Source organism: Chelonoidis abingdonii, chromosome 1, assembly GCF_003597395.2.
Source record: "Chelonoidis abingdonii isolate Lonesome George chromosome 1, CheloAbing_2.0, whole genome shotgun sequence".
NCBI lineage: Eukaryota > Metazoa > Chordata > Testudines > Testudinidae > Chelonoidis > Chelonoidis abingdonii.
This window is the reverse complement of record NC_133769.1, coordinates 23,088,694-23,102,482: the sequence shown is the minus strand read 5'-3', so window position 1 is coordinate 23,102,482 and position 13,789 is coordinate 23,088,694. Positions and strand designations below refer to the sequence as shown.

The following is a 13,789-nucleotide window of genomic DNA, read 5'->3' as shown; positions in this document are numbered from 1 at the left end:
ATTCAGGGACTTGTGTCCTTATAAGGAACTCCACATCTGAAAACTGGGTTCCTGAATCATTAGCTGCTGCAAATCCTTGATAAAACAGGGCAAGTAGACAGTATTTCCCATATGTATCTCAAATTATTGCCTGTTGTCTCAATATTATTTTAACATGACAAGCCAGATCCTTGTCTCCAGATACATTCCCTATCACAAGGAATCTCCACACCGCTCTACTCTGCTTACTAGTCTTGCTATAATATTTTCAAGCTATTTTATGGAATGTAAAGCATGACAGTGGAAAATTGCTCATTAAAATTCTTTTATGCAAGGAGTAACCTTGGCCTGTGGGCTGTTCCCCAACAATACACAGTAACACCAGTTTTACTGTCATTGTTCAATCTTTTCCTTGGTAAGTGAAACAAAAATAATGGTCCCCAGATGGCTTTCCCACTCCCTTTTCCAAAACGTTTAGCTCTCTAGACTATAAGAACAATGGTTGTCAAACCAAGTGCACTTCTACATATTGATCTCAGAATAACTACATTTGAGTTTTGTTGCAAATCTTATTTGTTCACTTCTGTTAATGGAATTAAATTCCTGCGTCAAAAGGAAAGTTGGAAAGGATACTGGCAAAATCGTCATGGACGCAAGAGGTATACAAAATTACACACTGTCTGATGTGTTTTCCAGTTCATTATTGTTCTGCAAGCAAGATACAAGACACAGAATGAATGTGTCATTTATGTTCACAGCAAGATCCTATAAAAATCTAACAAGTAGAGGGACAATTTCCTTCCCAGAGTAACTCTACTGACTTCCCTAGAGTCACTCCAAAGATGAAGTTGGCAAAGAATGTGTTAGTTCTACTAAATTAGGAGACAAGCCATTGTGTCTGCTAAACACTAGAATATAGCTAGCTACAAGGCAGATGTATGCCTTTCACTGGTCTCTCTGTAGGTAATACACAACACTTGACCTTACTACAGTATGTGTCAATACCCATGTTGCAACAGAGAGAAAGAGAGAGAGCCAAGGAGAGGAGAGATCTGGCTGAGCTGTAGGTGGGTGCAACCTTAGTTCAAATAGGTGGTCTATTGGTTGAGCTCTGTAGAATGTGAACCAAAATTAGTCTTTTCCCAGCTGAGACTGCAGAAGCTACAATATATTAAGCTTCTGTTATCTGGAAGTCACTCTTTGCATGATAAGATAATTTGAGTTCCTAGCTCCCCACTTCTTTTTTTCCTTTTTTAAAGCAGATTCTCATTTACACATTACTTTTCCCTTCAACGGCCTCTTTGGTCTCCTGCTATAGTTCCTTAAATATGTGACCTTTACGCTACACATGTGAAACACTGTTTTATACTTTTTTCCCTCTGGTATGTTCCACAATTTCCAGTGGACAAAATTCTGGAGTTGCTGAGCACTTGCAACTTCCTCTGATATCAGCACCTCTCAGGATCTGGTCCATTGCTTCACATGACAGACCTCTTCTCTCCTTACCTCTCTCTGCACAACATGGGTATTATCACCTACTGTAGCAAGGTCTAGTACTAAATATTAGCTTCTTTCAAATGCAGACAAAACTCTTGGAATGATAGACCTTAATCCCTAATCAAGCCCTGAGAATTTCCATTACCAACTGGTGACATTCACCCTTTCTTTGGAGACTACAGCCACATAAACTAATAAAGAAAGCTGCTATGATTGCTTTCCTGCCCCACAGTTAATCGTATCCTAGCCATAGATAATCATTGTCATTGTCATTATATAACCCACTGGTCGGTGTGCATTATGTGTGCCTCCAGGTCCCTGATTCAATGCCTGGTATGTTGACCAACATAGCGGTTATCTCAATAGCACTTTCTGGAAATACTGAGTTAAGTTCCAAAGATGAAGAAGTATTCTTGTTTAGAGAGCAGCTACAGGTCTGGGGAAAACCCACCAACTTTAGTTTGCACAGGTTTCAGTGAACCTTACAAGGCTGACCCATGTGCTTTGCTTTGAGTTTGGGGTTCATTTGAATTCCAAAATAGAAATCAAACTCTTAAATGACTTGGAACAAAGTAATCACGAACCCAAAGCCTGATCCAAAGCCTACTGAAATCAATATAAAGACTCCCATTGACTTCAGTAAACTCTGGAGTAGGCCTATGGTTAACCTATTTAACAACATGACCATCTTATTACTATATTAATCTCATTCTCCCTTCTCCTTCTGCCCTATTGTTTTTCACACTGTCTTCCTCTGTGTTTGTACAGTGCTCAGCACACTAGGGGTCTCTGTCCTGACAGAGGCCTTTGGGCAACCATAGTACAAATAATAAATATTGAGAGACTGCAATTTCTTTCATGCCAAATCTTCTCATACAACACAGGTTTCAAAGTTTGACTTGAACTCGAATGTTACTTGGATCACAATCCTCTTATGAGGGATTGGAAAGAGTGAACAGCAAAAGAAGAGCAAACATCCCCTAGGCTTGGAAATGGAGCAGAGAGTTGGCAGAGTGGAAAACAAACAGAGAGCGAGAGACTGTGAAGAAAGGAATACAGAGAGAGGAAGAGAACAATGTGAATGAAAAAATAAATAAGGTGCAAGATCCTCCGGGCGTGCAAATCAGCAGGTTCCCGTAGAAGCCAGTTGAGCTATGCCTGCTTACACCAGTTGATGACCTGGCCCACAGTGTATAACAAACAAGGTAAAAAATAATGAATGGTGATATCAAATGCAGATCTGTTTGGCTGAAATACATTGGATTGAACAGAAGAGATTTGAGTTTACATCTCTCTTTCCAAATTACCACCAACCGTTCTTTTCCACAATGACCATTTTAGCTCAGTATTGCCAACTTCAAAGAAATACTTAGAATAAACAAACAATCCCAGAAAAAAATAACAAATAAAAGGGCTGGCGGTCCACATCATTAAAACCACCATCACAGTTGACACCACCTGCTACTGTGATAAACATCTTATGGAGAGGTCTCCTCCTTTGAGGGGATCCCTGATGTTGAGGCATGACGAAGATTGGTGGGGTAGCATGAAAACCTATAGGGCTTTTGCCTTGGTTGTACCTGTACCTTAAGGCTGTTGATTGGGCACATTTCATTGACTTGAAATAAATAAATAAAAAGAAAAGAATAAGTTTTCCATGATGCCTAAACTGTCTTTGTGTGAAATCCTTTCAGTCATGGGACAGCAGGTGAGATTCTGAGATGAATGGTTGTACTGCTTAGCAGTTAAAGCTAAGGACTGACAGTCAGGTCTCTTGGGCGCTCTCTTTCTGGCTCTGTCACTGTTTTGCTGTATGGCCTGGTCAAACGTACTGAACTGTTCTCTGTCTCAGTTTACCCCATCTTGAAATGGATATAATACTTTCTTAGCTTGCAGACTTGCTGTGAAACTTAATGAACAGTTTGTAAAGCACTTTGAGGTCTCTCCCAAAGGGCAATTCGTAAGTGCAAAGAATTACTGGGCTAACTACTTAGATCTTCACTCAGCATCTACTCATTCCATTTCCAGCCAAAATCCTGAGAGTCAATGTAAGTTTGAGTCAGAACTGAATAGGGATCTCAGGATACACACCTTGGGGGGTTGGGGAAATTGGAACTCCTAAAATGGCTGTAAGGGTAAAAAAGCTTAGCAGGAGAATCATCATAACACTTCAACTGATTCGCTCAGTGTGCCTGAGTGGACCAGAGGAACCAGGCTGCCTTTGGTATCACTCTTGTGTAAAACCTTCTTCCAGAGCGCAAAGACAGAACTCAAACTAGCGAATTTAATGCTTGCTTTTCTGACCAGATTATCTAGCTCTGTAACAATCTGTAGTTTATTACATGTTATGGGTTATTCCATTGCTGGATACTACTGTTGTTAGCGAGAGTCAGTCTTCCAAAAAGACAGCCATCATGTAACACCGCAAAAGCAAGCACTCCAGGGATTTAGTCACATATGTGACATCCATATTTTAACCCTCATGCTCTGAAAGTGCTAAGTGCAATCAGTCTTTCAAATGAAGGGTTCAAACAATTGGACAAGGAAAGGAAAGATAATTAGAAACACTGAACAAACACACACAACATTAGACACTGGAAACAAAACCACATGCACACGGCCCAAGTTAAACATATGAAATTGTGCTAAATCATCCTGAAATCTGAAACACCTTTTACAATAGTAATGTAGCCCCCTTTCCAAAAGCTGAATGACATCATGCCTTATAGGAGCCAAGAAAGTTCTTAAGGATGGTCGGTGATTGGTGAATGCGCCTGAACCTGATGCGGATATTTAAATATTTTCATAACACTAACAACAATAAAGAAAGCATGTATAGTCAAGGGATTGGGCAATCTGGTGCACTCTGTTGGAAGTGCAAGTGGTAGGTCGCAAACTTAAAAAATAAATATTAATCTCAAGAAAATGCCTGCATGCTGCTTTGCTGCCTTTCTTAAACAAATGGAAAACAACCTACCAGGGGATAAAGTGGAGAATTTGGAGGCTTGAGACATGGAGTAATGTAATTAAAATAAAATGCAAGGGAAATAAAATGCTTTATGAGCTGCAAAATTAGACAAGCAGAAAAGCATAGTAAGTGAAGAAGAGATCTAAATTCAAGGTCTTGACCAGACAACATAGAGGAAAGGGCATTAGCCTCATTGTCATTGTCAAATATGCAAATGGGTAATTACACTATGACCAGCTAATTACAGCTGTGGTTTCTATTGGGATGATAAGGTATTCTACACTTGTCTATCTACCACTAAATAGTTGCTGCTTTTCACCCCACAGGCACCTTCATTTCAGCGGTGGATGTAGAGATCTCCATTGTGTCAAGCCTTTGCATCAGCCTGGCGGGTTTTGTTAAGTGCTTTGGGATTCTTCAGGATGAAAGGCACAGCGTAAATGCAAGATCGTTATCATTAGAAAAGCTGTGTGTAATGTTTCAAGAACAATGTCAGTCTATCGGACTTATTTCACTAGTCATGTGGCTTAAAAAAGAAATACTGTACTGAAATTAACTGTTGGTAAGGAACAGTTGCAGTGAGTTTGACATGCCTGGCTGGAGGGAGGAAAGGAAATATTACATTTATTTCATGTTCATGTAAAAAAAGACACGGCTGTCTGTACCCTTCCTGTGCCATGACTACATGATGAAAAATACAGGGGTTCCTAGAGCTACTTTTGTTATCGTTCATTTGCACTCAGGAACTACTGAGACCCTCAAGGAGGAGGGGGGAAGCTAAACATTTTGTGTGCTCTGTATCTGGCAAGACATAAAACACTCCAATTTGCAGCATGAGACAGGTCACTGACAGTGACAGATGTGACTGGGAACATCTTAGTTCAGCAGCAGTAACTAAGCATCACAGACTGAGCGTAATTGTCATCAGGTGCCAAGTCCCATTCTCCACTGCTGAAGGGCTCAGGGCTCCCAAGAAATTATTAAATGAAACTCTGTTATACAACGTGCGTTTTGCATTTTCTAGGATGAACTTACATAAAAAGAAACCCCCTCTGCATTTCTTCCGACTGTTAATATCTTTATCGAATCCTCCTGAGTCTCACAGAAAGCACGGAGCCAAGGAAAAGGGTAAAGAGTCTTTCTTCACAGAGACAGAAACTGAATCATTTGTATTTACAAGGGTTGAGAGGCACTGTACCTATGTATATCTGTTTATTTTATGGCAGGCCTATGAAGCTATTAGCATCTTAGGAAGAATCTCTGCACCACCCAGGAATTGTAACGTCCAAAAAAAAATAGACTAGCAGAAATTATAAATAGTACATATCACAGGGCATCAAGTTTATTATTTCAGTAGTTGTGACTCTAATCTTAACTCTTTGAGAGGATGCACTAAATTGGATTTCATAGAATCACAGAACCATAGGGTTAGAAGGTGCTGCAAAGAGAGTGTGCTGGCAGATTATAGAATGAAAACAAACACATATAACCAGCTCATGTATGCTAGTACCTTTAATGAGCCACCTGCTCATTGTTTATCCATGCCTGAGTCACTTAGCTGCTCTCTCTGATGCCTAACCAACGTATAAAATGAGCTTGCCTGTACTTATCTCCCTCAATGGAATTTGATGAGGAGTAATTCACTAATATTCAGCAGTTGACTTTTGAGACTTGATCCAACTCCCACTTCAAGTCACTGGGAGTATTTTTATTGACTTGAGTTGGATTGGGTCCTAAGTTATTGTTCATCATTAAAACCTGTGACATCATTAATAAGTTTCAGTTTAATAAAGGGAGTAAAGTGCTTTGAGAGCCTGAGATGGAAAGAACCATTGAAATGCTAAATATCATTATTGTCCAAAGCTTCAAAAATGTAAGGCACTTTACATGTACAGCACATTATTCATTAGTATTACTACCACATATTTTGTAACCGATATAACATGTACCTTGTGTTAGCTTATATGCCTTGGCTTCTTAATTAATCTTTAGCAGTATTTTTTCCTCTAGTTAAAAAAAATCATATGTTTAGTTTACTAGTTTAAAAACAATACTGACATTTAAATGTTCATTTGAAAGCTCTATTCTTGCATGCCAAAGTATTTGTGCGATTAAAAACAGTGAATTGGCACGGAGAAGCTTTGCTGGTAGAAGATCAAGATTTTTTTTTTGTTTAGACATGGCTGATGCTAATCTATATGAATAATAAGTAGGGAGGGCACGTATAAACCTACCTCTAGAGATTTCCACAGTAGCATGCACAGCACCCTTCTTTGCTTCTTCCATAGGAAGATAATATAGAACCTACTGTGTCAAATTAAACCCTGAAGGATCCAAAGGTCCCAGATGTCGTTGGATTCACTCGGCCAAGGGTCGGCAACCTTTCAGAAGCGGTGTGCCGAGTTTTCATTTACTCACTCTAATTTAAGGTTCCGTGTGCCAGTAATAAATTTTAACGTTTGTAGAAGGTCTCTTTCTAGAAGTCTATAATATATAACTAAACTATAATTGTATGTAAAGTAAATAAGGTTTTTAAAATGTTTAAGAGGCTTCATTTAAAATTAAATTAAAATGCAGAGCCCCCTGGACCAGTGGCCAGTACCAGGGCAGTGTGAGTGCCACTGAAAATCACCTTGCATGCTGCCTTTGGCACCCGTGCCATAGGTTGCCTACCCCTTCACTAGGCCTACTGGTAATGCTGATACTTGCTAGGGAAAAAAAGTGTCTTAATTAGTAATTAGTTTATTATTTAGTCTGATGACCTGACAAGCCAGGAGCCTTTAAGGCAATTTTAAAACTAATTTTGCATCAGATGGCCAAGAAAAATAAAAATGCCCAGATCCAAAGCTCACTAAATTCTTACTGTAATTCAATACCCAAAGCTCTATGCATCTTCTATCACTGCCACGCCTTATAATGATGTACACTTGCCACTAGAGAGAGTGAGTGTCATTCTAATGAATCATGACATAGTGAATGGAGGCCCTTCATGATTGTTTGCCATGGGAACAATAACAGAGCTTTTCTGTATTCTTATTTCCTTTGGTGGTTGGGGACTTGCTTTAAGAAGAGTGAAGAGAGTTTCTTTTTATCTCCTCCTCATAAAAGTCCGGTAATTTGAAAGATCTTTAGCCTTGACTTCCTGAGTCTAATACAAGGATGGTGATTCCCAAACCCCTGTGGTCTAAATGGTAGTTTGTTGGCAGGAACAGTAGTTCCACATCTCTATAAGACTTGTCTGAGGTTCAGAAACAAACCCGTTCTCAGAGGATTATCTACCTTATTTTTAATTGAAACTGCTCTGTGCTAACAAATAGAATCAAGAAGACTGGACTGTAGTTTATCAGAGCTCCAGCCCTCAAGCTCTTCACAAGCACAGCCACCCATTAAGTCAATGACAGTCCCAGATACAGAGGGCTTTCAGGATCCAGCTCTAGATCATCTACTTTAGTTTATTTCCCCTGACACTGATTGATTGTTCTCTGCAATTCCAATCATGTCCCAATAAATCTGAAAAGTAAACTGGATCACTATCCTCTCACCTTACAGTTCTAATGAAAATCACCACACTTGTCAGTTACACTGGTGTCAGGTCAGTACATCCATTGACTTCAATGGAATTGCTACAGATTCACATTGGTGTAACTAAGAGCAGAATTTGGTTTGATATGTTATAAAGGAAATATTTGTGATAATTGAATCAGACATAGAAAGTCCTACAACACAGTCCCACTAGAACTACAGTTTTCCCTTTCCTATTTACTAAAACCCTCTATGTTTACATCACTGTGAAGTTGTTATTTCTGCCCCTGTAACTTTCTGGCCAAGTTACCATTCTTTTCACAGGCAGTTTACCTCATATGATGATCACAGTTAGTAATAATACAATGTCAGATTCCCATATTCCTACTCCAGGAAAATAGTACGTTAATCCATGGAAGTTAATGGTACTACTCATGGGTATGATGCGACTCAGGGTAAGTAAATCTAGATCATATATTGCCCACTATAAAGTTGGCTTTTGTCTCTGATGAGAACCATTCTATTTTTTACAATAAATATTCATTTTATTTTCTTTGTATTTTTGTTCTGATTATAGCTCTTAAGACATATTTGTATATGTAGTAATTATGCTTTAATAAGTACTTGTGAAGACAATAGGCTGTACAGGATTTGGAGTTGACTAAAAACTACAATGCAGTACATCAAGTTAAATAAATAAAACAATTCTATGCATATCTGCTGTTAAGTGCATCTTACCTGTTCCAAGAAATAAGACATGGTATCGTCCATCAGCAGCATTAACTCGGTCCACTGCTATCTTTGTATACTTGTAGTCTGTTCCTGTCCGAATGATTAATGGCCTTTTGTGTATTGGATAAATGGGATTGAACATCAAAGGGTGATTCCTAATAAAGGTCACAACATCATCAGGGAATTCCTTGGTTGTCCGCATGTTGGGTGTAAAGGCTCCTCCAGGACACTGTGAGGAAGCATTCATAATAATGCTTAACAATGCGTAGCATCTATCAAGGATATTTTGTGTTCAATTAATTGATTTACATACATTGACTGATGTTCAGGCAACATGGTAACATTTTTTTGAAAAAACACTTCATACTCCACGTGAAAATGATTATATTTATATAATGGAAAAGCTGTACTCTAATAACTATGTCTATAAACCATCCTCAGCTGGGACAAAACAAACAAACATATTTGTGTGTTGTTAAAAGCTAGGCTGATGGCAATACTCCATGCTTGGCGGGGGGGGGGGGGCTTATTTTTGCATTCCTTGAGCTCCTAAAGTTCTCACCGCAAAGAATGCAAGTGACTGGTAAAGGGAAAAATACAAAGATCTTGCCTCTGGGTAGTACAAAAATAGATGTAAAGGCCAATAGGTATATTTAGATGCCTAATTAGGTACTTACCTCTGCTGTATGTTATAATTCTTCAGTGCACATAGGGCTAGATTTGGACAAACCCTGCGCAAATGCACAAAAAGGGAGAAAATGCAAGGAGCCTTTCCCAGACCCTTTGAGACTGTACATGAGTACCTAGGTTAGCCTAACCCCAGTGTGAGGAGCTACATTGCAAAGCCATTCCTGTGTTACTGTGTCCTCACTGGTTCTGGGCTCACATATGTATTTCACTAGGACTTCTGATGCAATAAGCTGAGCCATGCTGTGTTTCTTTCTCAGTGACTCATGAGAGAACTGGGCAGACAAGGAGACTGGTGGAAGGCCCTGGAGGTATTACACCCACCCTCAGCCCACAGGTGAGTTAGCCTGCATCCTTACTGCAAAGTGGGTAGGTTCCCAGCCCGAATGCAAACAGTATCTGGGCTTTAACCCACATCCCCAGCCAGGCCAGTTAACTCAGGTTGAAAGCACCACTTAAAGCTAAGAATGTGTTTACATGTTTTCCTGAATCAGACTCAAATTTTGGCCTGCTGCATACAACTCGTGTAAACAAGCGACACGGCCACACCCCTGCCCTGCACCTATCTATGGTACCATTGGAAGAGTCACCCACAATGCAGTGCTGCATAGCACAGGGTTTACAAGGCAGCTCCTGTGCAGTTCTTCGAGCTCTGGAGTTCTGCTGCTTTCAGGGCCCTGTAAAATGTGAGGAGGTCGGGATTTGACCCTATATCTCATCCAGGCATGAAGAGACATTTGACAGGTAAATTCTGAGTCAGGGGTTTGTCAGAAGAATCTGTAGCTTTCTGTAGAGTGCTAGGAAAAGGCCTTACAAAGCCCCACACATTTTCCAAGCTATCCAGCTGTGAAGGCTATTGCCCAGATTAGGTACTGCATACCTGCCAGTAACAGTCCCCGCGCCCTAGCTTGATTCCAAGTGTGCCAAATGGATGTTGGTAATGACAACAGAAATGCACTGAGTTCAAAGATTCCTCTAGCATCCTAAAGTGAGAGTTCTTACTCAATGTCTGTACAAATTTAAGGGACAAAGACAGCAGAACCTCCCTGCCTTTCACCTTCATTCCTTGATTGTGAGACAATTAAAGGACCCCAGGGGCAGATGGCTCATCCCTCCTACAAAGAAACAATATTTTGTGGTTTGTGGGATAGAGATGGGAAGACCTCATACAGAGGTGTTATTAGGGACAGGTTCCCTCCTGCCCCTCCCCTCACAGCAATCTGGGGTAACAAAGTCCCACCCAACTCTAGCCCTTTCTTTACATTGAATGAAGAACCATCCCATTAATCAATTCTGTGATTTATCAGTCCCCTGGGGTACTCACAAGGGAGTAATTCCAGCCTTAGAGAGCTGACAGGTTGTGAGTATGTCAGGGGAAATGTGAGGAAGAAGACAGGGAGAGGAGAAATCAACTTCCATATAGAAATCTGTGCTGTGCAGGGACTTCTCTCAGCCCCAGCCAAATCTTTCATTTCCTACTTCTCTAGAACTCTATTGGCTTTCTGCAGCTCATGGGCCTTTCATTTTCCAGGCAACACAAAGCAAATTTCAGAAATTTGTAACCAGCACTGACAAACAGGGCTGGCTACAGGCTTTTGAGGGTTCCAAGTAAGGTGATTCTTGGCAAGGGACCCCAAAACTCAAAGGCACTACCAGATCTATGTCAGATAACCCCCTCCCCACCTGCATCCTAGACCAATATCACCTGTCCTTGCACTCCTTCCTTAGAAGACAAGTACCTTTTCCGTCTTCTAGACCAGATTTCTCAGATGCTGGGAGTGGATGACAGGGGATAGATCACTCAATGATTGCCTGTTCTGTTCATGCCCCCTGAAGCAGCTGGCATTGGCCATTGCTGGAAGACAGGAGAGTCGGCTGGAGGGACCATTGGTCTGACTCAGTATGGCCATTCATATTTTCCCCATCTTCCTGCCTCACAGATTCTAGGCCATCTTCCTGTGTATTCCCAGATTCAACTGTCCCTATTTGTTCCCACCCTGGCATCTAAATCCTCATGAATTGCAGCTGAATAATTAGATAGTTGTTTCAGGCACGTTCCAGACATCCTTCTTGGACCTGTTGCATTGCCTCTATTACCAACCCCAAAACCCATGTCATGAAAATTATTCCTTTAGCCACGAAGGATTGGACTCAGAAAGCTTCATCTCTTGTGTCTCTCCGCTGCCAAACAGAGAAGTCACTGAAGACCAGCATGAGCTGTTCCCTTCCTCAGAGAGTTCAGTGTACCTGTGCTGCACTCACCAGCCTACAGATGATTTAACCATATGGTGACTGCACTCACAGTACATTTTGCACCCACAAGCCTGCTGGGATAGCCCCACACGTTAGAGATGAACTAAAGGAAGAGAGGAACACTTTGGTTTATAGTACGTTCTTCAACAAGCTATGGGTACAAAAATATTTCTGTAAAGTCTGGATAATGGAAACAACCCTTAAACAGCTCAGAATGTAGTAGGAAGCTGCCAATTATGTCATAAAAGTTTTTCCATAAGTAATTTTAGTTTGTGGAAGAAATAAGAAATGATTGGTATGTAGTAAAGGGGCAGCCAAAGACTGCAGAGCTTGACGGTGGCCTAGCAAATGTATGACTTTATTTAATTCCATTTAAGCTATGCTGAAGCATTTGTGATGTTTACAGTTACAGCATTTTGGCTGATTGTAAGTGCATTTATATCAAAATGTTTAATTTGAAAGATCTATTTACGCAAGTGGGACATAGGATTTGCCGTATTGGGTCAGATTGCTTGTCCTTCGAATCTAGCATCCTGGCAGTGGCTGATATTGATGTTCGGCAGGAAAGGGGCTCCTAACTCAGAATGCATTTTGGCCAAACTTTTCAAACTTGGATGCCCAAAAGTAGGCATCTGTTAAGCTTCTAAATAAAAGTAGTCGTATTTTCAAAGGTGCTGCACCTTCACTGACTTCAGTGGGAAATAGAGTTTAACCTTTAATCCTTCCATGATGTCAGAGACAGAACCTTCTGCCAATGGAGAAAAGCAGAGATAAGCTACAGAAATCTCATGCCAGAAAATGTTTTGTTTAGTGACTGTGATGAAGTAGGGTGGTTTGCGGAGAAGCATCAGGGGAACAGATGAGAGGATAAGGCAGTTTCAAATGATAAGGATGCAGAGTTTAGTCAAATTTGGTGACATTATTGTTCTGATTTGAACAGGATTGGATTATGCAGAATAATGGAGGTACCATGGGAATTGGCTGACATGACAACGGAAAATCAGTGACATGTTTCCTTGTGTGTTTGTGGAATGGCTTGTTAAAAGACTTTTGGGTAGAAGAATTTAGAGTCTTGGGGAAAGAATATTAGAGTTCAGTCATGTCTTGTCCTAGAAAAACTGGCAGCATAAGGGGGAAAATTTGGCTGAATGCTCAGCATGGGGTGATTTGGATAGTTGTTCTCATGGCCTTCTCTGAACTACTACCCGGCGACTTGAGGTTTGGATATGACCCGAAGAAAAAATATAGGGACGAGTTCCAGTCGGAAGATTCAGATCCAACTCTCCAATCCCCTGGAAATGTGCAGAGCTTTGGTTTTAACATTCCAGTTTTGTCACTAATCATGTCCTTATATTATACTATCTATTTTCGCCTTCCTTTATTAATGTACCAAACCATTTTCAGGCTTTTCTTTTCATTGAAGCTTCACACTGAACTAATGCAAATACTGAGGTGTCCATAACAATCCCTGAGACTCTTTCTTCTCAGGATCCTTCAAACTCAGAGCCCATCAGCATATCTGATAAGTTTAGACAATTTTTGCCACTGTGTAAAACCCAATTCTAAGTTAAATTTTCCTTTCCTTTGTGCTGCCTGATCACTTACAGTGTTTAGCCCTATTTGGAATACTTCACAAGCCTTCATAAGATGAACCAAGAATAACATGGCAGTGATTGAAAAAATCCATAGATACAATATTCCTGAAGCAGCAAGAAACATTGAAATGTGACTAATCACCAGAGCATGAAACTTCCTGGTTAAATGAGCCATTTATTTTATATTTTCATAAACAGTGAAATTAAAGCAACAGTAAACTCAGGAGATTAAGACTGTTTGAATTAATCACAAGCAAGAATGCTACCATTCAACCACAGCGGAACATCAGGTATTTATTAACAAATTCTGAAAAGATTTTATGATATGAAAGGCCTAAACCTGACAGCCAGTAATATCATAAGAGGCTGAACTGATATTCCCAAAGCTACAAAGAATTACATTTCTCTTGTCCCTGGGACTTTTATTCTTTGCAAATCCCAGGTGCAGTTCTAGATGGGTGTGGTGTTCTGTCCCATCTAGTGGCACTGAGACCACTTAGAGAGAGAGAAAGATGTAGAGGCTCATGCACTAAGCTCTAGAGATCCCCAATTGAAG

At 40.3% G+C, this 13,789-nt stretch overlaps 1 protein-coding gene across 1 annotated transcript in view; it reads right to left on the bottom strand.

Moving 5' to 3' along the window:
• The window catches only part of SEMA3C (semaphorin 3C), a 149,658-nt gene that overhangs the window by 16,537 nt on the left and 119,332 nt on the right, over window positions 1–13,789 (bottom strand). The window contains exon 12 of the mRNA XM_032802095.2: window positions 8,705–8,927. Coding sequence (XP_032657986.1) covers window positions 8,705–8,927 — 223 coding nt within the window. The remainder of the gene's footprint in view (window positions 1–8,704; window positions 8,928–13,789) is intronic.